The sequence below is a fragment of the Thamnophis sirtalis genome, unplaced genomic scaffold (assembly GCF_051295495.1).
Source record: "Thamnophis sirtalis isolate CommonGarterSnake01/CBP01778 unplaced genomic scaffold, rThaSir2_p1.2 scaffold_5, whole genome shotgun sequence".
Lineage (NCBI taxonomy): Eukaryota > Metazoa > Chordata > Lepidosauria > Squamata > Natricidae > Thamnophis > Thamnophis sirtalis.
The window spans coordinates 80421293-80448535 of NW_028261385.1; the positions used below are offsets into that span (position 1 = coordinate 80421293).

General features: G+C 37.0%; 1 protein-coding gene and 1 non-coding gene across 3 annotated transcripts; both read right to left on the bottom strand.

The window, feature by feature from the left end:
* Positions 1 to 1632: 1632 nt before the first annotated feature.
* On the bottom strand, positions 1633 to 21761 carry HAUS6 (HAUS augmin like complex subunit 6). 2 transcript variants are annotated; one of them, XM_014067717.2, is made up of 17 exons: positions 21432 to 21761; positions 18864 to 18959; positions 17903 to 17981; positions 17001 to 17133; positions 14895 to 15042; positions 14571 to 14636; positions 14037 to 14091; positions 13763 to 13936; positions 12638 to 12831; positions 11328 to 11457; positions 10521 to 10623; positions 8412 to 8505; positions 7804 to 7834; positions 7453 to 7635; positions 6449 to 6575; positions 5080 to 6063; positions 1633 to 2758 (listed from the first exon to the last, which is right to left on the bottom strand). In XM_014067717.2, the coding sequence occupies exons 1-17, from the start codon at positions 21557 to 21559 to the stop codon at positions 2751 to 2753; spliced, it is 2733 nt and encodes a 910-aa protein (XP_013923192.2). In that variant the 5' UTR covers positions 21560 to 21761; the 3' UTR covers positions 1633 to 2750. The 2 variants fall into 2 exon arrangements, with proteins under 2 accessions (XP_013923192.2, XP_087572237.1); XM_087716111.1 differs by lacking the exon at positions 21432 to 21761 and having other exon boundaries at positions 17893 to 17981; positions 18864 to 18891.
* LOC148045439 (small Cajal body-specific RNA 8) lies at positions 7904 to 8034 on the bottom strand. The gene has a single exon (XR_015696851.1).
* Positions 21762 to 27243: the final 5482 nt, after the last annotated feature.

Genomic DNA, 27243 nt, shown 5'->3' on the forward strand with positions numbered 1-27243 from the left:
ATTTTTTTGCCAATTGATTTTGTTTCTCATTTCAAGTTTCTGTGATAGCTAAAAAGATTTGACTTCAGGACTCCGATGTTCAAAGATAATATGTATCATATTTTTCCTCAAAAAAGAGGCTGAAAATCTGAGTGCATCTTATACATCAAATACAGCATTTTTTGCCTCCCGAAGCCCTGCCCCCTTCATCAAAATGGCTGTGCAGAGCTTTATGGAGGCTTTCAGAGCTCCTGGGGGCTGGGAAGGGCAGAAATGAGCAAACAATGGGCCGTTTTTTGCCCCCCCCCAGCCCCCAGCAGCACTCTATAAGCCTCCGCAAGGCTATTGCATGCAATTTTTTTGACAAAAAATTGAGCCATTTTCATGAAAAATGGGCCACTTTTTGCTCGCTTTTAGGTCCTCCCCCGCGGAATACTCTGCAAGCCCTCCCCCCCACCAAGGCTATTCATGCCTTTAAAAAACACGGGCCATTTTTGGGGTTTGCAGAGTGCAAAAACTTTTTTTTTCCTTTTGGAATGCTCTTTAACTGATTGATGAGAATTACATTGATCAAGTGCTGTGCCAGCAGAAACAAAATCTTAGGTGCTGCAGATTGTCTCTCTCTATCCCTCTCCCTACCTACCATCTCTCCCTCTCCCTACCTATCTACTGTATTTCTCTATCTCTCTATCTCTATTTCTCTCTTCTTCTCTATCCCTCTTATCTACCTACCTACTTTTAAAAAAAAATTGCCTCTTCAAAACCTTGGTGCGTCTTATACTCCGAAAAATACGGTGGTGTATTAGGACCTGCATTTTTCTTAGTTACCATATTAGTCAAAATAAATCTATTCTTGGGCTCATGCTAGAAAATTTACTGAAACCAGAGCAAAATTTCTGGGACACGTCAGAAAACTCTTGCTATAGTTCTTGCTCTGTATATTTATTAGCCTGTTTTTATTTTCAATCAACTCAAGGGAATGTACATCCTTAATCGTTCTGCCTATTTTTCCCACAGGAATCCTCTGTTGCCACATTCCAAAAAATTGATTGTTACCAAAATGAATGAACAGTTAAACACGTTTTATAAGGAACCTTTGTCTGTTTAAATCTTTCTTGGCAAAAAGCTTTTGCCAGGGTCATTAACCCTGGTAAACCCAAGATGTATTTCCTGCTTTTTGGACAGAGTTCCCACATTTTCATCCAAAATTATGATTTAGGGGAGTTGCAAATATTTGTATTTGCATGTCACAAAATGAGTGTTTTTAAATATTAGCTACATCCCTTCAGCTTTATTTTTCTGAATTCACATCAACAGGGCTCATTGTAATTAGAACCAAAGTACTTGATGTGATAAAGCCGTTAGGCCCTGATATGCAATAAGAAGTCTGCAAGAGAACTTCCATGTAGAATAACAAGTCCAAAATTTCTTGTACTGCACAATAAGTGAATAGACTAAACAGAATAGTATTACAAACAAACTGATAGAAATTCCTAACAATAGTTTCCTGATAGTAGGAAATTGATGCTGGCTCACTCAATATCACATAAAGATGATTTCTCATAAGGAACGAAATAAGCAAATGGATATAACAAGTCAGGTGTCTTCTATATATTTGGGTTCCGAAAAGAATTGAAGCAGGGAAAATAAATGTACAATTAGAAGGAACTTTATTATCATATTGTTTTAAAAATGCATATTTTAAATAAATACTTAAGACAAACATTCGTTTGTAAGACTATCAGAAGTTATGTTCAGATGCTTGAATTCCAACATTATTCCCCTCCTCATTCCTAACTAACCTTAAGTCTTAAAAAATCCAGTTATTCTACTTTTCTGCTTTTGTTATCCATCAACTAATATCTAATACTTGGGATAAAACCCAGCACCTTTCTATGTAACCTTTCCCTATGTTACTGAATTATAGAGCTAAGACATATTCACATAGGTGACTGGTAAGTAATGTTACATCTTCATTTTCTATGACTATTTATTTTAGAATATCTTGCAAGATTTATTTCTCCCATTCTTTCCTTTCTCCTTCCATGTGCATCCAATTATGTTCTATAGCAGTGTTTCTCAACCTTGGCAACTTTAAGATGGGTGGACTTCAATTCCCAGAATTCCCCAGCCAGCTTGTTGAAGTCCACCCATCTTAAAACTGGTAAGGTTGAGAAACACTATTCTATAGGATTTCCAAATCTCTAGAATAGATTTGGGGATTACACAGAGAATAATTCCCTGTTTCACTACTCTACTCCCTCTCTTTTCCATTGCAAAATGTACACTGTTGGATACAATCTACAAGGAGGCTGATCTGCACCAAACATTCAATTTATTTTTAAAATGTTTCTTAATTCCCAGGAGAAGAAAAATGAAATATTCAAAGACATTTGATTTACTAAATTGTTTACCAAAGCACGTCATCTGTAGGTTTCCTGAGGAGTCATCTTCCGAAATCTAAACAAAATATGCCAACCTATACTTAGATGAGACATTTTATTGCTGTTTCTTTAACACTGTGACTATTCTTAAAAGACCGCAATTCATCTGTATTGTTTTGATCACTGATAATGCAAAAATATCCAAGTTAATAGAACTGTGCAAGAAGCCTATAGTCAGGATTAGCTAACACTAACATTAAAGGTTGAGGTTTGCAAAAAACACTTTTATGTCATTAAGTATTCTATTCAAGTCAGTGCATCATGATTATAAAACCATGGAATGGCTTCATCTTCGCAGTTGGGGGTTCTTTTGTATCCATCTTCAAATTATTTTTCTGAAAAAGAAACACATCATTTTTAAAACCTATTTTTAAATAGGTTTTTTTTTTAAGCTAGATACATAGGTTGTGCACAGGGTAAAAATCTTATTTTAAAAGAAACCTCCATGGAAATCTACAACCATCAAGTACAAAAAGATTCTTTTCACAGACACTGTGATGGTTAGAATTTTAATTCTATGAAGGCCAATATAGCCATTATCTAAAAGTATATTTTAAATTCAGGGATAGGATTCTCCATTAATAAACCAGTTCCCTTAAGAAGAATCTCATGCCAAAGCCCTAACGAAGTATGATAAAATTCACTAGTCTAATGAAAAGAAGGACTAGGGGTTACATGATAGCAGTGTTCCAATATTTAAGTAGCTGCCACAAAGAAGAGGAGTTCAAGCTATTGTCCAAAGAATCTAAAGGCAGGACAAGAAGCAATGGATGGAAACTGATCAAGGAGAGAAGCAACCTAGAACATATGAGAAATTTCCTGACAGTAGGAACAATCAGTGGAATGGCTTGCCTTCAGAAATTGTGGGTGCTCCAACATTGCAGGTTTCTAAGTAGAGATCAGACAGCCATTTCTCCGGAATGGTATAGGGCAAGGGTGTCAAACTCAAGGCCCAGGGGCTGGATTTGGCCCATGAGGTGCTTAGATCTGGCCCGTGCCCCTCCTGAAAACAGCGAAGGACTGGCCTGCAGTGCCTCTTGCCAGCAAAAATGGAGCTCACAAGGGCCGCCCTTGCGAGTTCCATTTTTGCTGGCAGAAGGTTGCAGGAGGCTGTCACAGGTGAAAACGGAGCTCAGGAGCCCGTTTTAACTGGCAGAGCACTCAAGCCAACACAGGCGCCCCCAACACGAGTGATCTTGAGCTGGCCATGCCCATCCTGGCCACATCCCCACTCCACCCCCAAGGTCAAACACAACCCTGATGCAGCCCTCAGTGAAATTGAGTTTGACACCCCTGGTATAGGGTCTCCTGCTTGAGCAGGGGGTTGGACTAGAAGACCTCCAAAGTCCCTTCCAATTCTGCTATTCTGTGAAAAACGTCTTCCATGACGTTTAAAAGGCAATCTTTAAAAACAACAAAGTAACCCCTTTACTATAAACTAGTTAGCATGAAACAATAACCTATTCTTAACTTAAACACTGTGATACACTATATTGCCAAAAGTATTCGCTCACCTGCCTTTACTCACATATGAACTTATATTGGCTCCCAATAGATGTTCAGGTGCAATTCAAGTTCCTGGTTATTGCCTTTAAAGCAGTGATAGTCAACATGGTCCGTACCGCCCACTAGTGGGCATTTCAGCTTTCATGGTGGGCGGTAGGGGTTTTGTTCGATACTGAAGCACTTTTCTTTTTTTAAATTTAATTGATTTTTTAAAAAAATTTCATAGCATTATTTAAAATTTTTCATTAGGTTTTCAGAAAATCACCATTACTGTGGAACCAGTGGGCAGTTAGAAAATGTTACTACTAACAGAGATACAAAAGTGGGCGGTAAGTATAAAAAGGTTGATTACCCCTGCTTTAAAGCTTTAGATACCATAGAACCGAGCTACTTGCAGGACTACCTGCTCCCCTCAACCTCTGCCTGCCCCATGCATTCCCATATGGACATGCCACGTGCTCCAGATTTCTGATGACTGAATGTCTAATGGATGTTGTTACAAATTCTCTACCCAATACTCATCTTAATACAGAACAGATAAATGAAAATCAGTCTGATAAAATCCAGACTATAATTAGCACAAAGAATAATGAAAAAAGTCATTAATTTGGAGAAGTCACATTATAACTGATATGCATCTGTAGGATAATAAAAATGAATGAAACATGGAGTAGACTAAGGAAATATCTAGCCGCATTATGGGCACTAATGCAGTGTCAGTGACTCAACAATGAATCCAAAGGGGGAAAAAAATTAACAGCAATTCAGTCGGGAAGACATAATCACAGGTTAAATATTGTAAGTTCATATGCGAGTAAAGGCAGGTGAGTGAAGACTTTTGGCAATATAGTGTATAATATGCATGGATTTGGGCAATAGTATAAACCAGAAGCTACTTGGACATGATCAGTTACACATGCAGCTCCTCCACTCTGCTTTGAATGTAGGCTATTTTGCACAACTATTCATTTCTTTATGCATTGACTACTGCACCATCACTTGTATTGTGCACTAGCAGATCACGTGCATTCCATAGCATCTCTTTCCACTTAAGAGGATGCTCCAAGTCACACATTAAAAAGTGTGGCTATTTCCCGAACACCCAAAATTTGGGTTGCATTTCCACCTACAGTTTGAGAGATGCGCTAACCTTTCCGTTTGTTAAATACATCTCCTTGGTCCTGCATGTCTCTCCTCTCTCTTGGCCTCAGCGGAGAAAACGCCACTGAAGGGGAGAAGCTATTCCTTCTTTCAAGATGACTCGGGTGTGATGATTTCTTGGCAAGTTCTGCATCAGACGCATAACGTTTTCCCAAAGGGCTAACCACATCCTTCGTTTCCAGGTTCACTGGACTGAGGTTATATGCTGATCTGCACCTTGGCATTCGCTTTCCGGAATCCGGCAGGTGATCAAGTAGATTCTTTTTCAGTGCTTCGTACCGCCTGAGAATCGACTTGAAATCTACTGTGCACTCGTTTCCTGACAGATAATCGGTCGCAGATTTGCTGTCTCTAGAGTTTTCTTCCCCCGAGGCATCGAAGTCCAATTCATGGAAGCTATTAAGACTGATAGATCCTCCTTCTTCTGGGAGAGTTTCTTGAAGTATACCTAGCTGGATGTTGTCATGGCTATCCAAATCGGTATTTGCTTGATTGCTAATTGTTTGAGAAGCATCCCACAACGAAGTTGTATATATTGTAGGCTTCTGACCCACATTGTGTAACAAAGTGTCTGATCCGATATGGTTGTCAGAGCCATCACTCACCTCATGCACACTTCTATTTAAAGTCTGGAAGACTGGTTCTGGGTTTTCCACTTGGTCTGGAGCAGCAAGGGACAATTCTTTCTTGCAAATCATTTCATCCAGTGGCCTAAGAGCCTCTTGGTGTCTCAGCAATTCATCAGTAATCCCTTTCTGCAAACTATCCTGGGGCTTCTCATCTAAAAAGGAAAATTCTGCTCCATCAGATATACAAGATGACATAAACAATGTCAAATTTGAACTTAAACGGTGTCTAAAATCAGGAACTGTATCCCGCAATAACTGTTCCGTGGCTTCGGAATGATGCATTGCTTCACTTGAAGGTACTTCGGTTTCAATAGCCTTTTTCCATGAGCTTCTAATGTCAGTAACTGAAAATGAGTGATAAAAAGATTAAGTACAATATTGTAATTTTCTTTCTAATAATATAGTTCTTTATTCTACACACCACCTTTGAAACTATACTAAGAGAAAACATTCCCTTGGGATATGTACTGGAAAAACAATCCAGTTGCCTTTTTGGAAAAAAACAAACTTTGAGACAACTATGATGTGGATGACTAAGAATCTCCATAGGCATTTTCAGAAAAAGGTTTCTTTGTTAAATGCTAATCTCTGATTGATACTATACAATACTTGTCAGTGGTGGGATCTTCCACTGTGGAGGATGATCACGCGATTTTCTCAGAAATTGTAAAGCTGTATAAATTCCAGAATGACTGAATGTACTGCAGTGTAATGTTAAGGGATACTCACTCAGATTTTCTGGAGTTCGTGGAATCTGTTTCCTTGTTAAGAAAGGATTTGAGAATAAGGTACTGATCAGATCTCCTACATCCTTCCCAGTGTTCTGGGGTGAATCAGATATTATTACATCTGCCACCTGTAAGAAAATATAACATACTTAAAAGAGACACACTGCAGCTACACTGCTGAAACATGCTACCTGTAGAAAATGACCAGGCTGAGCCCAAGGGTGTGTGTGTGTGTGTGTGTGTGTGTGTGTGTGTAGATGTCAAAGGTGTCGTAAGTCATGAGTCCTTTCGTGCCCACCTTAAATGTTCTTTTATCTCCTGTCCATTTCTCTTAATGGCCAGTTGGTCAGATTCTACAATAATCTGACCAACTCTGAGATCTTAAGCTTGCAATAAATGTTTATATTCATTTTGAATCTCTGTATTTCCCTTACATTTGACACTATCCTTGGAAATTAACCTGCCCTTTGCCCCCTTTATTGGCAGCTACTATGCCTATCCCGAGTCTTCCTTAATTTCAGAACCCATTTGATTATTTATAGAGTGACTAGATAATGCATAATTAAGCTAATGATATGAATACAGAAGGAAAATTAAACATTACAGTCAACATAAATCAAATCAGTATAACTTAAAGTGACTACAGGCAATAAGCATTATGACACTAACATATACTGCATGAAAAAGGATTTTCACTTGAAGCCTCAAATATGCTCTGGGCTGTTTTCAACCCTCTGAAAGAGGATGAGAAATGCCAGGGAAAGTATGTTTCTCCAGCAGATTATTCTGCAAGTAACCAGCACTGAATACCAAATAATATTCTAAAATTTTAATAACATAAAGATGTTATCGTTATTGCATTCACTTGTCTAATAAAAACATTGGATTTTTAATTTTTACTTATAGCCATCAAACCTTTTCTGCTTTTTATGTAAAAGGGGATCCTCAAAGAACTTCAGATTATGTAAATACTAATGTATAATCTCTTTTAATATACTCCTTTACCTCTTCAGCCAACTGTTCTTGGGCCTTCTTTAAAGGATCTCCTTTTTTAGCTGATGAAGGTGTTCTAACTGAATCAGCTTGTCTTTTCTTCCCACTTTCTATCCGTCTAGAACTTCTTCCTTTATTCTCTAAGATTTGAAACCGCGAATTATCAGACCTCTTGGGAGTTTCAACATTTGATATCTGAGGGAGGGAAAAAAAAGTTGAGCTTGCAGGGGCAGACCAATATTTTATATTTGCAACAACTGCATTTTAATTTTTATTGCACATCTAGTATTCATAGGTCTCAAGAAAAGGTGGGTCAACCATTAATATAAGATTCCATTAGGACCAATGAAAATGGTGATTTACCTTTTCAGGATGTGTGGCAAGTTTCAAGGTCCTAAAAATATAAGAAAGCCTTATTATTAGATGTACACTGTTAAAAGCATGTACTTGTTCAGCTGCTGAAACCTGTTTGCCCCGTATCTGTCCGTTACGATTTCTCTCAATTCATCCCGGTCATCAAAAGGCAACATTGTTATAGGGAGAGCTTGTGACAATTAGAGCAAAGCTTTTCTCTACTTGGGTATCAGCCTCCCATACATGCAAGTTATGTGCATATATCAGGAATATAAACTTACAAAAATGTGTTAGCAATGATCCCTACACACAATATATCAAAACTATGTTGACAATTTATCAGTTAAGTAGAAATAAAAACTTTCATCTCTTGGACCCAAGAGAAAAGATGAAGAAAATATATATAAAATCAATTTAACACTTTGCAACTTATTTTCAGAAGTACACTTTAAATTCTATTTTTATCTTCTGATACAGATGCATCTAGCTATGTTTCCATTTAGAGAATCACATATAATCTAAATCTACATTCTGATTGTTTCTAAGGCATGGCCCCATGTTATTTATACAATGTTAATATATACTACTATTCTATACAAGGACATATTAAAATATACCTTTCTGTGACTGTCTTTGTTGAATAATCTTCATTTCCCAGTGTCTTCCCAACTGTTACAAATTCATCTGCCTGAACATTCTTTTTGGTCGAATCTAAATACATTTTTCAAAAGGGAATCAAGAATTGTGTTAATAATATTAGTATTTACCTTATCACTAGTTCTAAGGAAATATTGTTGTATTTACCAGTAGTCTTATCAGACCCAAGCCCAGAGATGAGGCAGTGAAATCCAATCAAATCCAATTCTTTATTTGCCTACACTAATAGACACAATCTTGCCAAACTAAAGAGCAACTTTTGCATCTCATTTGAAAACCAAGGACCCAGCGTATGGAGGAAGAATGGAGAGGCCAATCAAGCACAGTAATCCCACGGTCATTGAACCAGTTTTTGGTGCTTATGGCAAAAGTTGCTCTCATCAGAAAAGAGGACTTTGGACCAAGGAGAACAAGACTTTGGACCACTGTGCTTCAACGCAGCTGTCTACCAGGAGATTTTGGAGCACTTCACGCTTCCTTCCGCAGACAAGCTTTATGGGGATGCTGACTTCATTTTCCAGCTACCCACACTGCCAAAAGCACCAAAACCTGGTTCAATGACTGTGGGATTACTGTGCTTGATTGGCCAGTAAACTCGCCTGACCTGAACCCCATAGAGAATCTATGGGGCATTGCCAAGAGAAAGATGAGAGACATGAGACTGAACAATGCATAAGAGCTGAAGGCCGCTATTGAAGCATCCTGGTCTTCCATAACACCTCAGCAGTGCCACAGGCTGATAGCTTCCATGCCATGCCACATTGAGACAGTAATTGCTGCAAAAGGGGCCCAAACCAAGTACTGAGTACATATGCATGCTTATACTTTTCAGAGGTCCGATATTGTTCTATATACAATCCTTGTTTTATTGATTGCATGCAATATTCTAATTTTCTGAGATGGTGGATTTGGGGTTTTCATGAACTGTACGCCATAATCATCAAAATTATGACAAATCACTGCTTGAACTATCTTGCTTTGCATGTAATGAGTCTTATCTCATATATTAGTTTCACCTTTTAAGTTGCATTACTGAAATAAATGAACTTTTGCACGATATTCTAATTTTTCGAGTTTCACCTGTACTAGTCAGTTCTTTTTTTTTTCTAACTTAAGAATCTCCAAATTCTAAACCTTTTGTCCTGATCAATTTATCAACTGCCTTCTCCCAAATCTATATCTTTTTTCAGAAATGTACTATTCCCTTGTCTAATAATCCCTAGTATGACATTCGCTTTTCTCACATATGCCACACTTTAATATAATGTATTCACTGAGCTATCAGTGTGACTAAGTAATTTATTATAGACAGGCTCAATCCCTTCAGTATATGCGTGAAGTTAAGAGGAAGTGTTCCACTATAAATCATTTCACACTTATTTAAATTGAAGCATATGTTTGCCACTTAACTGTTCCTTGTTTCCAAGAAATCATTCTGGAGCTTTTTATGAACCCAAGTGGTTTGCCTTAATCCACAAACTCACCAGATTTATTCCTTATCTCCAAGCAAGATCACTAACAATGGAAAAACAAACAGTCCCAACCCCACATCTTTAAGAGGCTTCCATTTCTTTGTCCATGTGTTCTTTTTTTTGGTTTTGCTTTTACATTGTTACTAATTCATCAAATGGCAAGTACTTTTAACCCACGATTGCTAAATTTGATGAGAACCTTTGTTAGGGGTGTTTTGAAATTCCAAGTATGGAATGTCTACAGGATCACCTGTGTCCCTATTGATACTCTTTAAAAAAAATTCTAGGAAGTTGATGAAGCAGGGACTTCTGTTCTGATCGCAGAGCATGTTTATGTGAACATAAATGTGTCTGAAATGTAGTCACGGGACTAAGGGGAGAACGGTGTGATATTTTATGATGCCCAGAAGTGCTTAATGAGTCATAAACCACCCCTTCCGTGGCTGTCACGACCATAAACTGTTGTTAAACGCTAGTTGTAAGTTGAGGATTACTTGTATTGCTCTTTAAATCAACATAGTACTATGTCAGAAAGGCTGCATACATTTATATAGTAAAGATCATAGGGATAGGTTTGTAAAGAATCTTAGTATTTACTTGGAATTAATGCAGGATATTGACAGAAGACACTCCTTTTATAAGCTTCCTCAGTAGCCGGAGTAAAAGAAAGAGGAGACATAGCGGGTAATAAATCAAGTGCCTTTAAAAATAACAATAATAATATATTGAAATGTTTGCAATTCAAATATACATGCATAAATAAAATAAAGTACAAAGTCAGTCTATTCTAAGATCAAAAGATTGTCCTATTAGTTTACAGATTAAAAAAAATAATACGATTTATTTTATAAATGTATATGATATGGGGATAATAAATTTGGCTTGTGGATGAAACAGTGCCATCTGGTGAGGTCTAAAAGGCATCAATTCTCTTTTGCAGTGTTTGTCCTATGCAACAATAATCCCCCGATATTGACCATTCATAAGGACCCAAAATCCTGTTTTCACCACCAGCACTGGATGAGAGCATGGGATTAGTCCATCCACAAATGAAAGTTCATGAATGTAATATGAAATGGTCAACCTGTTATTTTGGTTTCAATGTCTGCTGTTTTGTCTTTAGTTCCTTCACTGTTATGCTTTTAACCAATTTTAAGCTGCCTTATACCAGATGACATGAGTTCTAAGATCTTTAATACCATAATTAATTCATGTATACCATGAAATAAACAATTATGGTGTTAAAGATCATAGAACTGTGTTTACCTTAATAAACAATTCATACAGAGCACAGAGACATGCCTACTGGGTCTTTTAAAGTCTTTTTGCAGATTATATACTGCAAATATCCTCAAACTGAATATATTCCTTCTTGCTCAATACATTACCAAGCATAATACTTACAGGGTTTGGATCCTTAATTAAACGAAAAGGTGACTGGCCAAGATGATTTTTCCACTTCAAGTGCCATTCCAGTTGTTTTACAGCAATTGATTGATTTACTGAAATATGATCATCACATTTTAATTTTTGCCTATGGGAAAATTATTAACAAGAATATTAGAACATTTTTAGCTGAATCAAAGATTTTACAAATGAAAATACATTTGTTTAATAAAAAAGCACAGCAGGTTGCATTTGGTATTAAGAAAGTGACATCATTTCTGCAATGGAATTTTCCAAAATCTGTATGTGCTCCAAATCACCTCCGGATTCTAATCCTCTTGAGCAATGTTTCTCAACCTCAGTAACTTTAAAATCTGAGGATTTTAACTCCCATAGGTCTGGACGTCTGCCAGAACCCCACATACAGTGCCTTAAAATTCCTGAGATTGAAAAACACTACTGTACAGCATATCTAGAGTTACAATATTTAGTTACAATAGGGAAACAAAATATATGTATTCTGCTGACATACCAGCAGTATTTGACATATCACACAAACTATTGGCTCTGAAAAGTTTTTTTAAAAATTATTTTAATTATAACATTGCCACAGTCCATGTTTTACAGGAAAAACAAAACCACAGGATACATATTGCACCTAATCATAAATTAATTAATAAATGCTGTAAAGATTCTAAATGGCAACCAGCGAAGCTTGTCCTTAAATATATTTAATAGTCCATTAAAGATCACAAGAATTTTTCCCCCGACAGAAATTTGATAAGAGTATTTTTCACAAACTGGCAATTGAAGAGTATGTTTATTAGAATTAACTGCACTTTAATAACACGAACCTGCAAATAGTTCTTGATGTATCTTCATATGGATGTTATGAACAACTTGCCATAATATACAAGTGAAATAATTCCAAGGTTTTGTTTACATATAATCAGACTAAAATGAGTAATATATCCACCTGGTTTTTCCTTTCTCCCAAAATAACCTTAACCTTACAAAGACTGTTAGCATAAGATTTTCTCTAATGTTGAACCAGGCAGCTGATGCCCAATAAAGTAGGATCAATAAATTATGGGTAATTTGTTTGGATCAGATTTAGGTATTATTTATGTTAAGTAATCCTATATAGATTGAATTAAAATACACAACAGATGCATACTAAGATGCATACTGCAGAAACCTAATGGTTTGTCAAACCAAATTGTCACATCTTAAATTGATAAGTAATTTTATATTATTCCATAATATCTTTATTAAAAAGTTTATTTGGAAGGCTATTGAATCCACAAAATGGGGACTTCTGAACTTACCTCAGTGACTTCAGCCCCAATAAAGTCTCATTCTGTAATCTGATATTTCCTTCAAGATCCTGAAGGTCTACTTTGAATCCTTTCTTGTCAACATGCCGACGCTCATGCAACAATAACTCCAAGGCTTTGGGTAGTAATTGGAAAATGGTTAACATGTTCAGTTTTCCCTCTTCGTACACATTCCCTACAGGAAACTTTTTTTAAAAAGGAAAAAAAACTGGTTAGCAAATACTGAATTAAGAGCACAATTGTATGTGCAATGTTTTGCACAGGGGCTAGTTGCACACACTATTCTCACAAATTATTATTATATTATGCTTACAAATGGCCCCATGATTTTTTTAAATGTGTTTGGTATATCAAGCCTTTCTGCTGGAATATGAGTAAAATTCAAGAATGACAAGGAAGTACTGGTTAAACAAATAAATGCTTTATTTGGTATTTTGCCTCATATTAACTTAAGTTTCGCTTTGTCTACTTCTCAAAAATCATTGCTTTTGTAATGCTTGTTTGAATAGTTTTAGTTTTAAAGTAAAAGTAAGCAAATCTGGTGATTGCGGTCATTCTTAGATATTTAATTCTTCTTTTATTTGCACTGAAACCATATGGTTACAGGGAGCCAGGAAATCCTATATTTTAAAATGTATCTTATGAAAAGGCCTATTGGAAGCTAAATAAAATGTACTTTATACATTTTCCCATTAAGGGACTTTTTAAAAACCAAATTTAACCATCCTGTTTTTATGCTAATTGTCTATGTTATTTGTCATAAGGAATTGGTCTCTGGATTTAAACTTTTGTCCTTAAAAAATCTCTTTTATGTCCAAATAGTTTCAAAGAACATATATTTTGGTTATAGAAACAGTTCCTAAATGTTTTAATTTTACAGGAATAAAAATGATCTTATTTTGGATTAGTTGCAATTACCAACAATGTGCTTTAAATGCTATCTGTATTCAAGGTTTTTTTATTTTTATTATAATCTAACATTGCAAATTAATTTGCCTAATTTTTAACCAGTCATAACATCATCCAATCAATTTTAATGAATTAATCAAGTGATAGCAAGAAGCAGAACAATATTCTATAAATATTGACTATTGGAACAGATACCAAGAAACTTACTTTATACATTTCTTTTTCTACCTTTTGAAGCAGAGGCCGTGGAATGCTAACAGAAACACTTGTGCCATCTAATGTATACTGATCAACCTGACCTTTTACTACTGAATCCACTACTTCTCTTTCTTTTTGCAAAAATGTCAGCGTTTCCATTACTGTTGCCCATAAATAGCGGACCTTTGGAGGGAAAAAGAAGATTTTTCAGCAAGCAGAAAAAAATGTGCAATTAAATAAACATTAGATGGAGATTATTGAAAACCTGTTGACAGGTACTCACTTTTTCAATTCGTTCTGTGGTATTACTCTGGCCAGAATCAACTTTTTTCCCCATTCTACCCAGTGAGGAAAAAAAAGTTATTGAAGATAACTTTAATATTGTAACTGTTCTTATTTTTTTGTTAATAGAATAGCAACAGCAAATATATAAATAGAGTACCTCTGTTACCCATACTTTCTAATCTACTCTGTTATATTTATCATATAGGAACTGCATTCCCCATATGCTATTATTAAGCTTTGGTGGTGCAGTGGTTAAATGCAGTTATTGTAGGCAAACTCTGCCCACAGTATGAGTTCAATCCTCACAGGCTTAACGTTGACTCAGTCTTCCATTCTTCTGAGTTCGGTAACGGAGGACCCAGATAGTTGGGGACAATATGCAAATAATACTGACATTGTAACCCACCCAGACAGTGATGTAAAGCACTATGTATGTAAGACGGTATATAAATCTAAATGTTATTGTTGTTTTAAAAAACTGGAAAACAACACATATGTAAATAAGAAGCATTTCTAATAAAATATTACTTGCTTTTGCAATTGTTTGTCCAGATCCACATTTTCACGTCTTAAATCTCTGATTTGCTTAGTAAAAAGCCTGTGAACAGGAAAAAAAGCCACAGTTAAGTTATGTAGATGAAAAAATAACCCTACAAAATATTATCAATTAATAACTATTGACATCAATTCAAATTATCAATTGAATTCCTCATTATCAAGTACCTTTTCAATATCAGCAAGTAAATGAATAATCTAAAATGTACTTTTACCTATCAAACTATCCTGCTTTGTAACATTTAACATCTTGCCTACAACTTTATAATCTACACGCCACATTTGTAGCTACCTTACTTACAGTGCTTTTTTCTGAAGTTCTTGAATCATCAAATCTTCCTTCTGTAGACACTGTACAAATTTGTTAAGTGACATTTGAGATTTTGCAACAGCCATCTCCAAGTCTGGGGATCTTGAGGTCACCACTTCTGGGTGGGGTATACCAGCACCTACACAAAATGATTCCAAAATCTACATTGGGAAATATGAACTCAACCACTACCAAAAGGCAGCAGTATTTTAAGACATCCGAGCCTCTCAATCAAGCAAGAGGTTGAAAAGCAGGGTAGAAGAATGACTATGGTGAAAGCATGATATCAGGAAACCCACATCTATCTACGTGGTGCAATAATTTCAGAATGTATCCAGGACTACTTCAATGAACAAAGTTTATTTCCAATTTTTAAAAACCTTTGATATTTTGTCCCACTTCTGAACATTTCCTGAAATGAATCCATGAGAATAGCCAGCTGTACAGGATGATTCCATAGATGATTCAAAGCTAAAGCTGACAAATTACATTCTATCAGAGTCCACTTCACCTTCCCCTATACGATTTTGCTCCAGAAGTACTTAATCTTTAAGTCTGGTGCCATAAAAGAAAACACACAACCAGGCACCAGGTACAACTGTAGTTAGTCTCAATAATTTGAATAACTCATTAGAGAACCATATATTCATTTTTGCTTTTGTTTGTTCTTTCACTAGATTTTGTCATATAACCCTATCCATTATTTTTTCAAAAATATTACTGCTATAATCAGGCTCATCTTTAAGGTTCCTTTAATATATGAAAATTATGAACTGTGTTAAGTGTGCCAATATAACTGAGATCATATACTTCATCACTTTTTTTTTGCTTTCTTTAAACTAACAGTTCAGGCTACAATTAAATTAAATATATTATACTTAGCAAGGGTTCTGCAAATAGGATCATAATTATTGTCTGGAATATGCAGATGGCTTGGTCCTTGGACTATACCACCTGTATGCAACCTTTCCCTATGCGCCTATCCGAGGTGTGCATATTGATTTATCTAGGAATTCAGAGAAATGAAGTCTCAGAAGAGACACCTGAAGCACCATCAACGAAAGGACTTATAGCTAGTCTGACCGAATATAGGCAAAAGCTGACATCTGGGACTATCTTGTAGTGATAAACATAGGAAAACACTAATATCTTTTCACTTTTATTGCATTTTATTTATCAAACATCTCCTTCATAGAGAGACTCTGCGTGGTAGAAGTAAAAATTTAAAACCAAAAACAATTGAGATAACAGGCAAATAGTTAAAATTCAACATAAAAAGTTAATTATAAGGGGGGGGGCTGCAGGGCGCCAACCAGGCTCCTGATCTTGTGTTCCTCTGTGAGCCCCAAGCAAGGGGGCAAAGCCAAGTCCTTAGACATTTCAAAAAGTCAAGAAGAATGGAGTGCCAGTCTCGCCTCTGGGCCTGGGGAGAGAATTTAACAAAGGGCAGGAAGGGTTCTCTTCCTGAACCCTGCCAGTTGAAATTCTTCAACTGATGGGGTTCGAAACATGCCTACTTGACTGGATGGGACAGATTGATGTAATGGCGAAAATAGTTCTATAAGTAAACTGGACCTATGTAATGTAGAGCTTTAAAGGTTATAACCAAAACTTTAAATTGGACTTAAATTGGTGGTAATTTATTAGTGTTTTAATTATTTTAATTAATGCATTTAATTATAATTTTATTGGTATTTATTGGTATTTTGTTCAATATATTTTTATTGATTTTTTTGTCTATAAAGTGATCAGGTTGTTCTCTGTTTTTATTGTTTATTACACTGTGAAACATCCGAAGTGAGTTTGGAATTGAGTCTGGCTAATTTGAATTAAATACATAAAAAATGAAAATGCTGAGAAGGAACTTTGTCATCATTGCTGATGAGCCCCAACATCTTGTATTTGCAACAGAATGCTGGATGGATTCCATCAAACACTTTTTGCTTGCAATGATCTTTCACAGTTTATTTAAAATCTTATGAAGTAAGTGGCTTTATGTGAGGAAGTTCCTCACTAGCATGAATTTCCCATTTTAAAAAAGTAAATTCCAAAATTTTGTTTCCCCACATAACAGCATAGTAAATCATGATTGCTTACCTAGAGAGTCTACTTTAATATGATGCATTATAACATATCTTGCAAAGTGGAACATTAGATGAATGAATTTGGGTCCACCAGGAGAAAGAAATAATGATGCAACAACTGAAGGGAAACTGTTTCCACATTCATCCTAGGGATTTAAAAATGCACAGGTGAAGTGTAATTGATAGTATCAACTTCCGTTAAGTTCAAAAGAAGTTAGAGAAGTTCTCTTTAAGCAATAGAGCCAACACACTGAAATGTGGCAAATTATGATTACCTTGCATGTTAAAGCAACTACATAAGCATCCCTAGGCCAAAAGGGATGTTTCACAAATACGTTTCATACATTCCTTTCCTATTATCTTAATTGCCTGGCAAGGTAAAAGAATAGCTTTGGTTTTGCTCAAATCCAATTAGCTTGAATTCACTGGTTGCTAATATAAGCCAACAAGCTGTGAATGTAATACTATATTTAACAGAACACAAATGAGTCTCAATAAGAGTATAAAAAAAATACGAAGATTGATCCTGGATGACAAGTAGCAGTTTTATTGATCAACTATCTTCAGGTCTGGGGAGAGAAGACTTTTAAAGAGAAAAAAGGAAGAGGAGACCCTTCCATACTTCACACTCTACTAAATTTGAAAAAGTTTTGGCAACAAGAAGAAATCAATATTTTGTAGCTATGGCTTTCAGAATCCTTGATGCCATTCATTCTAATAGGAGCTTTAGTCCAAAATGTCTAGAAGATATCAGGTTGCTTAAAAAATGACCGTAATAGCAGCAAAAAATCTCTCATCAAGCAGCATCCATGACAAATTTTAGAGATTGTGTTTCAAAGAAAATTTCATACAAAAATATATATTGAAACATAGAAGGCAAATATATGGACACCTTTCATTCTTACCAATACTTACTGATATCCTTTTTAGCCATTCATAGCATTGCTTCCTGAATTCAGAGTCTGCCTTTTTGTCTATGGGAGGATAGCAAAATCTTTCCATTCCAAAGGAAAGGAAAGAGAATAATTTCAACAAATATGCAAGGAACCAGACATAGTTTTAAGGTAGCTGAGCAACATAAAATATTTCTCACAAAGTTTAACTACATTTGTGTGTGTGTTGTTGCATATTGACTTAGTTTTTACTGTAGAAGCTTCATATCAACAATAAAAATACTTATATATCATTGTGTTGTATTTTTAAAATAATTCTAATAAGGCTGGATCATTGATACAGAATTTCTCTTGAATAAATGTTTCCAGCAAGACTTCCTGCATCAGAGTGGAGCTCCTCCGCCTGATCATAGTTCTTTGCTTTTTTGGAGCAGCAAAAGGATCATTACAACATACATTCATACTTCCAGTTCCACTTCAATATAACTTATAGAATAGGGTGGCACTGTAAATATTAACCGTTTGGGGGAAGGAGGAGGCATCATGGTATAAGACTGTGATGATGAACCTATGGCATCTATGCCAGAGGTGGCACACAGAGCCCTCTCTATGTGCACACACGCCATTCCAGCTGCTCTTCTGGTTTCCAGCGTGCATGGTCGATGTGCACCGGAGCACCAGAAACCTGAAGACCAGCTGGCTGGTGCGCATGCACATGCCAGCCACCTGGTCTTCTGGTTCTCCGGCACATGTGCACGTTCCAGTTTGGGCACTTGGTTCCAAAAGGTTCACCATCACTGGTCTAAGAGAATGACAACAATATTTTGATGAGCCATGAGAGAATCATTCTAACAACCTCCTTCAGTGAGGAGAGTAGTACAGCAAGATTGCTCAAGTCTTAATAATCATAATTTTCGTTTGTTATGGACTTGGTAAGTAACTTTTAAGATTAAATAACACATTTTATTAAATATTACACTCACCTAAAAACCTCATTACAATGTGACTGGTCCAGCTTTGAAAATAAGAACCATGCAACAATGTGAAATGCATCTTTGTTTGGTTTATCAAACATGTTCCTTAAAAAAAGTTAAAAAATAATTACTCATATACAATTGTAGGATAATTAACTGAACCAACTTTCTTTTTCCCTAACAGTGTTCCTGCTATACTATCATCACATGTAGAACCTCAGTATGCTGCATTCACAATTCTACACACAGTCTTTACAAAAACTGGTTTCTTTTGAAGAGCATGACTGCATGTTACTATGAATCACAGATTAATATAAATGAGCACAAGCTTAAATGCTCTGCCAAATACCACTTGTTCCTGAATTAGTTTTCTATAAACTCTCTAGAGCAGTAAATTTACATAGTCTAAAAATTGTTCATATTTTCCAGATCTGACTAAAATTGTAGTTCAACCATGCACAGTGACATCTAGGTTATTTCATAATTACAGTACAATGCAGCAGGGGTGAAATCCAGCAGGTTCTGGAAAACCAGTAGCAGAAATTTTGAGTAGTTCAGAGAATCAGCAAATGTCACCTCTGGCTGGCCCTAGAGTGGGATGGGAATGGAGATTTTGCAGTATCCTTCCCCTGCCACACCCACCAAGCCACAATCACAGAACCAGTGGTAAAAAAAAATGAATTTCACCACTGCAATGCAGGAAGAAACATCTATTTAATTCTGAATAGGAAAATTGTACATGATACTCCTATATCAACAAGGTTTGGCTATTATTAATTCCCAAATACCATCTTTAAGCAAATATTCATTCTCAGATTTGTAGTTTAAAATAAATTCTACATCACCAACATTACAAAATCATGATTTGTTTTAAATGTGGAAAAGATATCCCCCAATATAAGTAACAGCAGGGATGGTTTTGATCAAGGGTCCGCAATGTAGTCAATATCAATCCCCAAGAGTCAATGGTAAATCCAAGTGTGGTAAAATGGGATTAACAAATTGTCAATAAGTGATGGAAAGTCAATCTTTCCAGGCCTCCTTACTGGCTCCACCCCAGTCCCTCATTCTGAAGATGAACAAGCTGGTGGCAAGATATTACCCAGGATTGAATGGTCAGCTTTCAGCTAATGGAGCCTTAAGTTTTATTTATTTATCTAATTTATATAGTCATCCATCTCACAAGCGACTCTAGGCAGCATACATGACTAAAACAATACACATCTGAAATAATTATCAATATTTTAAAAAGTTTTAAAACAAAATTAATGGGCTAAGGAATGTTAATAGTAATGGACCCACTTCATCAGTTTACCTGTCCCCAAAGGTCTCCAGGCCTGTTGGAAAAACCAGGTCTTAAGGGAACTTTGGAAGTCTAGAAGTGATAAAGCCATCCTCATTTTGGGTTAAGAGAAGCTTCCACAACACAGGGGGAAATAACAGAAAAGGCCTGCTACCTCGATCCTGCCAAATACAGCAGAATAATGACTCCTTAAACAGGACCCATAACATACCCATACTGTTCAAACTAGTGGGAGAGATGGATGAAATCAAGAAAAGGTGGTTCCTCAATTAACCCAGTCTCATGCCATGTTGTTTTAGTCCTAGTATTATTAAATACTTATTAAATTATTTTCATATAACCAATGTTTGGAGGTTGATATTGATGATCAATTGTTTAGTGACTGTTCAAAGTTACAACAGCACTGAAAAAGTGACTTATGACCATTTTCATTCTTACGACTGTTGCAGCATCCCCATTGTCAAGTAATCAAAATTCATACATTTGGCAACGGACTCATTAGTGTCCTGGAGTCATGTGATCACCATTTGCAACCTTTGACAAGCAAAGTCAGTGAGGAAGCCAATTCAGCTTAACAAACGTATTACTAGCTTAACAACCGCAGTGATTCATCTGTGGCAAGAAAGAATGGGACAAAACTTAATTAACAGCTGTCTTGCTTAGCAACAGAAATCTTGGGTTCAATTGTGGTCGTAAGTCCACGACACCTGGAATATATTAATGGAGCAGCTTGCTTCCCACAACTGACCCAATCCAAATTCCTAACACACAAACCTGACAGCATCATAGGAATAGCGAAACTTTGTTTAATAATAGCAAAACCTAGGATAGTAATAGTAATATTATATTAATATAACATGGGGTTTTACGTTGTGGATTTTTAATGTTGTAAATCATCTGAAGTCAGCTGCGAGTTAGCAGGACCTTTGAATTTATATGCATATATATTATAATACATATAAACTAATACATATTATAACTAATATAATACATGGAGCTATATAATACATAACTAATATGTATCAGTTATAGCTAAACACTGCAGCCTGTGCCCTTTGTGTATTTTATTTATTAGTTATACATACCGGTATAACTAATACATATAACATGTCTTAGTTATATGTATAGCTAATAAATAAAATAACCGAAGGGAACAGGCTGCAGTACTTTACCAGTTCCTGGGCAAAGTCTTCCCACTTCTTTGGGAGCATAGAAACAGAACATACAGATGCTGAAAAGGAAATCAAAGGGCGTCCCATCGCCTCTCCACTTACACGTCCAGCCGGAGGTGAGTCGAAAGTTTCCCGGCAGCGGCGTTTACCGCGGGATCGAAGCCCAGAGCCAAGAGGTAGAGCCACAAGTGCTCCTTCTCCCAAGCAGGAGGCGAGAACGGGTTGCTCATCTCTCCGGCGCCGCCAGACCTCCCAACACCGACGGAAGGCTGACTCAGCGAGCCACGGAAGGAGCACCAGTGGCTCGCTTCCCGGTCAGCTATGCAAACGAAGCTCTCTCCCTCCACCTCACCCCCGGCTTCTTTCGGGTAACGGCCGCCTTCACATTCTCCCCGGAGTGAGTTCCGTTAATAGCACAACCCTCAGAGCCGCCATTTTGCCTAACCCGCCAAATTGTAAATCGAAAGCGGGCGGGGTTTTATGAATTACAGAGGGAAATATTACCGAATCAAAATCCTTGGGACCCAAGACCCTTTTACGTCATCGGCGGCTTCTCGGCCAATCCGAACGAAAGGAAGAATTTCCCATGATGCACCATGGAGAAGTCCCGCACGAAGTCGGAAACACACAGAAAGCTGTAAAAAGGATGGGATCGAGTTAGGAGGTGGAGCTGCGATCGTAATTGAAAGAACATTTATCTTAAAAAAGATAATAATATAAGTTTCTCTTTTCTAGGAGGCTTGTTTTCCCAAGCCATAGCTCGAGCAATATTTTTCTATTATTTTCCTATAGAGAAAAAGTCTGGCAGCATCTTTTCCTGACAACAAAAAGTTTTTAACAAGTTTGTCTTTCTTAATAAAATATGCTAGATGCTACCAGATGCCTAATTTACTTACTTTTATTTTTTGCCACTATAAACTAATGGATCTCCTCTTATAATTTTCTTGTACGGGTTTCACTATTGTTGGTTCGTTGCACCTCATAAAATTATTATTTGCTAAGGGCAATAAATATAGTCGGAGTTAGCATAGGGAATACTTATTTGAAATTAGTGACTGCGCCTGTAGTTGGTTACACAAGGGATTCCCAAATTGTGGGTTGGGATAAGTAATCTTGGATGTTACAGCATCTCACCAAATTGAGATCTCAAAACAATGTTACATGTGCAAATCTTGCCATTTGTGTATTGTGGTCCCCATGTGTGACAAAACTTAGGTAAATCATAGTACAGGTAGTCCTTTACAACAGTTCATTTAGTGCCTGTTCAAAGTTACAATGGCACTGAAAAATGTGACATGACCATTTTTCACATCTTTGCAGCATCCCTGTGATCATGTGATCAAAATTCAGATGCTTGGCAACTGACTCATATTTATGACAGTTGCAGTGCGGCCTTCTGACAAGCAAAGTCAATGGGAAAGCCAGATTCACTTAACAACAAGGTTACTAACTTATCCACTGCAGTGATTCACTTAACAACTGTGGCAAGAAAGGTCAAAACTCAATGTCTCACTTAACAACAGAAATGTTGGACTTCATTATGGTCCTAACTTGAGGACTATCTGTATTCAGTACATAAAGTTGCAATGCATTTTTTTTCAGATCCACACCAGTGGTGGGATTCAATTTTTTTTACTACCAGTTCTATGGGCATGGCTTGGTGAGTATGGCTTGGTGGGCGTGGCAGGGGAAGAATACTGTAAAATCTCCAGGGCTGACTCCAGGGCAAGATTACTGCAAAATCCCCATTTCCTCCTGATCAGCTGGGACTCGGGAGGCAGAGAATAGATGAGGGCAGAGGTGGTGTCAGCCTCTGTTTTGCTGCTGCTTCGGCTGCCATTGAAACGGGGAGGGGGATATGATATTTGGGAGGGGAATCATTGCTGTGCTGGAGGAAGTTTTTAGACGCTCAACTGACCACCTTACTGGGCATGTGGAGGAAGGGAGTTTCCCGCCAAGGCCAACAGTCCAGCAACGGTCCAGCATTCCATCCTGGTGATGCCTTTTGAAGTTATCTCACACCTGACATTTGGGGGCAATATGATTGGACTGTGCTCAGGGATGGCAAGGGGAGGGGAATGAATTATGCATTATATTATTAGCTTTCACGCCTAATTAACCAGACTCAGCTTAGCTTTGCAACTGTTCATTTATAATTAGTAAAAGTACACTTGATTTCAATTCAAATGGAGTCCAGTGGTTTTCTTTCCTGATTACTGAATGAAGTAATGCTGACAGGTGGTATATATACTATCCTGGAGAAGATGGAAAGCGACCCATCAACAAGCCTATCGATGATAACCCGGTTGGATGGAACAAACAACAAACAAACTATGTTTCCTAGTCTATGAAATGCAGTCTACGCCTGCATAGGGAAGGTTTATGGGATGCTGTACAGAATACACGGATGTAACTGCTTGGAATCCAGATAATGATGATGATGCCAAGAAGATAGCAGATTTTCAGCGATGCAACGAACAGGTGTTGTGTACAATTGGTCTAACACTGAATGACCAACAATTAGTTCATATTCGTGGAGAAGATTCTGCTGCAAGATGGTGGGAGAATTTGAAGAGGATTTATGTACGTGACAATGTAGATGCACACATACATCTTAACACGAAAACTGTTTAGAGCACGTTTTCTGAAAGGTGGAGATATGTTTGCTCATTTAACCTTTATGAAAGGTTTTTTTCAGGAGCTACATGAAAAAGAACTAATTTTCTCTGAGCTACATCAAGTTTTCAGAAGTGGTTCCTCATCTCCTCACTGGATGATAGTTATGATGTTTTTGTATCTTCTCTTGATGTCCTAACCCGAAATGAACTAACATTGACTGACATTACTGCACGACTGTTGGAAGAGTCAAGAAGAAGGATGGAAAGGGAACAACTGAGAGAGAAACCACCACAACATGAGGAGTCACATTCTACTGCCTATACTGTTCGAAAATGTTGTTCTTGTGGGGCTAAGGGACATATAGCTAGGTTCTGTAAAAAGGCAAAACAACAGAATGCTGAAAGAGCTAGAAAAAATGCTAATGTCAACTTAGCTATGTCTACTTTGGCTATGTCTAGCAATGCACCAGTAAACCATGATTTGTGGGTTGTTGATAGTGGAGTATCACAGTGCATTGCTAGAGATAGAAAAAGGTTTGTAAAATTGACCACGAGCAAAGAACATGTATTTCTGGCAAATGGATGGAAGGTGAAGGCGGCTGGTGAAGGTAGTGCATGTTGTTCATTCCTAAATGAGCAGTTACCAATGTTATATGTACCTAACCTGAAATTCAACTTACTGTCAGTTAGGGCTCTGGTTAACATTGGCTATGTGGTAACCTTTAGGGGAGATATCTGTATTATTGAAAAGGATGATAATGGGGTTATTGCTACTTTAAAAAATGGTTTATATGTTATACCGGATGGCCAGATGGCTAACACAGCTTATAATGTTAAACCCCACGACGAATGCATACATTTACTACATAGAGGCATGGGGCACATTAATTTGAAGATGCTGCAACAAACTTGTTAAGTTGGCAGAAGGAGTAAAACTAAAACCATGCGGAAAATATTTAAACTGCAATGTTTGCAACAGGAGAAAAGCAAAGTTACTCCAGCAAACAGACTGAATGGTTTTAAAACAAAGAAACCTCTGGAGGTTTTTTTTTTGCTGATATAATAGGACCTAAGAAAACCAGTTTGGGAGGTGCCTGTTATGTTTTGAGTATCATGGATCATTATTCATGATACTGTTTCTGTTACTTAATGAAAAACAAACAGAAACGTTTCAGCATTTCTTTAATTGGCTGAGGTTTGCAGAAGGAAAGATGAAAGCCAAGTTTATTACTGTAGTTACTGATAATGGGACAGAGTTTACCAATTATAAATTCCAAACAATGTTCAAAACAGCTGGAATCGAGCACAAACGGTCTGCTCCTTATAGGCCACAACATAACTCGTTTGTAGAATGAAGGGAGCAAACATTACAAGCCATGGCTCGAACTATGATAGCTGATTCAGGTTTGCTGGAAACACTGTGAGGCGAAGCTATGATGTGTAGTAACCATGTTTTAAATAATGTGGTGAATACAACAACCAGTGAATTACCATTCACTAGGTGGCATGGCAGAAAACCAGATCTGAGTTACCTACACACATTCGGAGCCCCAGCATGGGTGCATATACCATCACAAATGAGACTGAAAGGGCAACATAGAGCTTGACAGTTATTTTTTGTAGGATATGAGGCTAACCATAGATCATTTAGGTTTTGGGAGAAGGGCACAGCTAAGGTTCACTGTAGCGCTAGTGCTAGGTTTATAGAACACATGGTGTGGAATAAATTAGAAACAAATGATAATGTAATTATCGACACCCAAGTAGTCCCTAATGATGAGGTAGTAAAACCAGTAATTAAAGAAATTAAGGAAGAAGTACAGTTGCAGGAAGAACAAGAGCAGTTTATATACAGGCGAGTCCACTGGTGAGTCCTGAAATACCTAGACGTTCAACCCATGTATTGAGGCCACCTGACAGGTATCAGGCATCTATAGCATGTCAGGCAAATAAGGTTCCTGCTAATTACCAGGAATTAACACTATATCCAACCGAGGAACAGAAAGCTTGGAAAGATTCAATGGAAAAGGAATTGAAATCATTGCAAAGGTTAGAGGTGTATGAAAACATAAAGTTACCACCAGGTAAACATGCCATTGGTTGTAAATGGATTTTCAAACTTAAACATAGTGTAGATGGGACTGTAACCCATAAATCCAGGTTAGTTGGACAAGGGTTTGCTCAGTCAGCCAATGACTATGATGAGGTCTTTGCACCTAGTTTAAAGGCTACAACGTTACGTGCAGCATTAGTGTGGGCAGCTAAAAATGAATATATAGTTAATCATTTAGATGTAGAGACAGCATATCTACATGCACCGTTGCAACATACTATATATTTACAGAAGCCTGCAGGATTTAAAACTGATAGTAAAACTGATTGCTGGAGGTTGAAAAAGAGTCTGTATGGCTTGAAGCAATCAGGATATGAATGGAATCAATGTATAATTAAAGAGTTAACTAAGATAGGTTTTAAAGCTGGCATGGCTGATCCATGTTTGTTTAAGATAGGAAAGTAATGGTGTGATTTCATTGTTGCTATTGTTCACTGATGACATAGCATTAATCACTAAAACCCGAGCAAGAAGCTATGAGTATTGTAACACTGTTAAGGATGAAGTTCTGTATAAAACATCTCGGTGAGATTAGGCAATATCTTGGTTTACAAATAGATAAAAGTAGGGGAGCATACAAAATCTCACAAACTGAGAAAATTAACCAGCTACTCAGAACATTCAGGCTGGAACATGTAAACCATCTAAAACTCCAATGAGACTAGAAATTAGCCATGATGATGTAAAAAGTCCTGTGTTTGATAAGGGTATTTATCAATCATTAATTGGTAGCTTATCATATCTGAGGCCCGACATTGCATATAGTGTAAATCAATTAGCCAGGTTTAATGCTGAACCTACTGAAAGGCAACATGTTTTTCAACATCAGGTTTTGTTGTATTCCTGGGAAAGGCACTAATTGGATGGCGGTCTATTAGACAAAAACATTTGAGCCTATTGACTATGGAGACTGAGTTCTCATGTTTGTCATTATTATGTACAGTTTTCATTTGCTATAAACAACTTCTGCTGGATATAGGGATTGATATACAAGAGCCTATTGTTTACGAAGACAATCAAACAGCAATTCAGATGGCATCCAATCTTGCTGTAAAAAGTAGGTCAAAACACACTGATATAAGATATCTGAATGTACGGCAAAGTGTGAATAGCAAATTAGTTTCACTGGAGTATTGTATGTCTGAAGATAACATCACAGATCATTTTACTAAGGCCCAAGGTA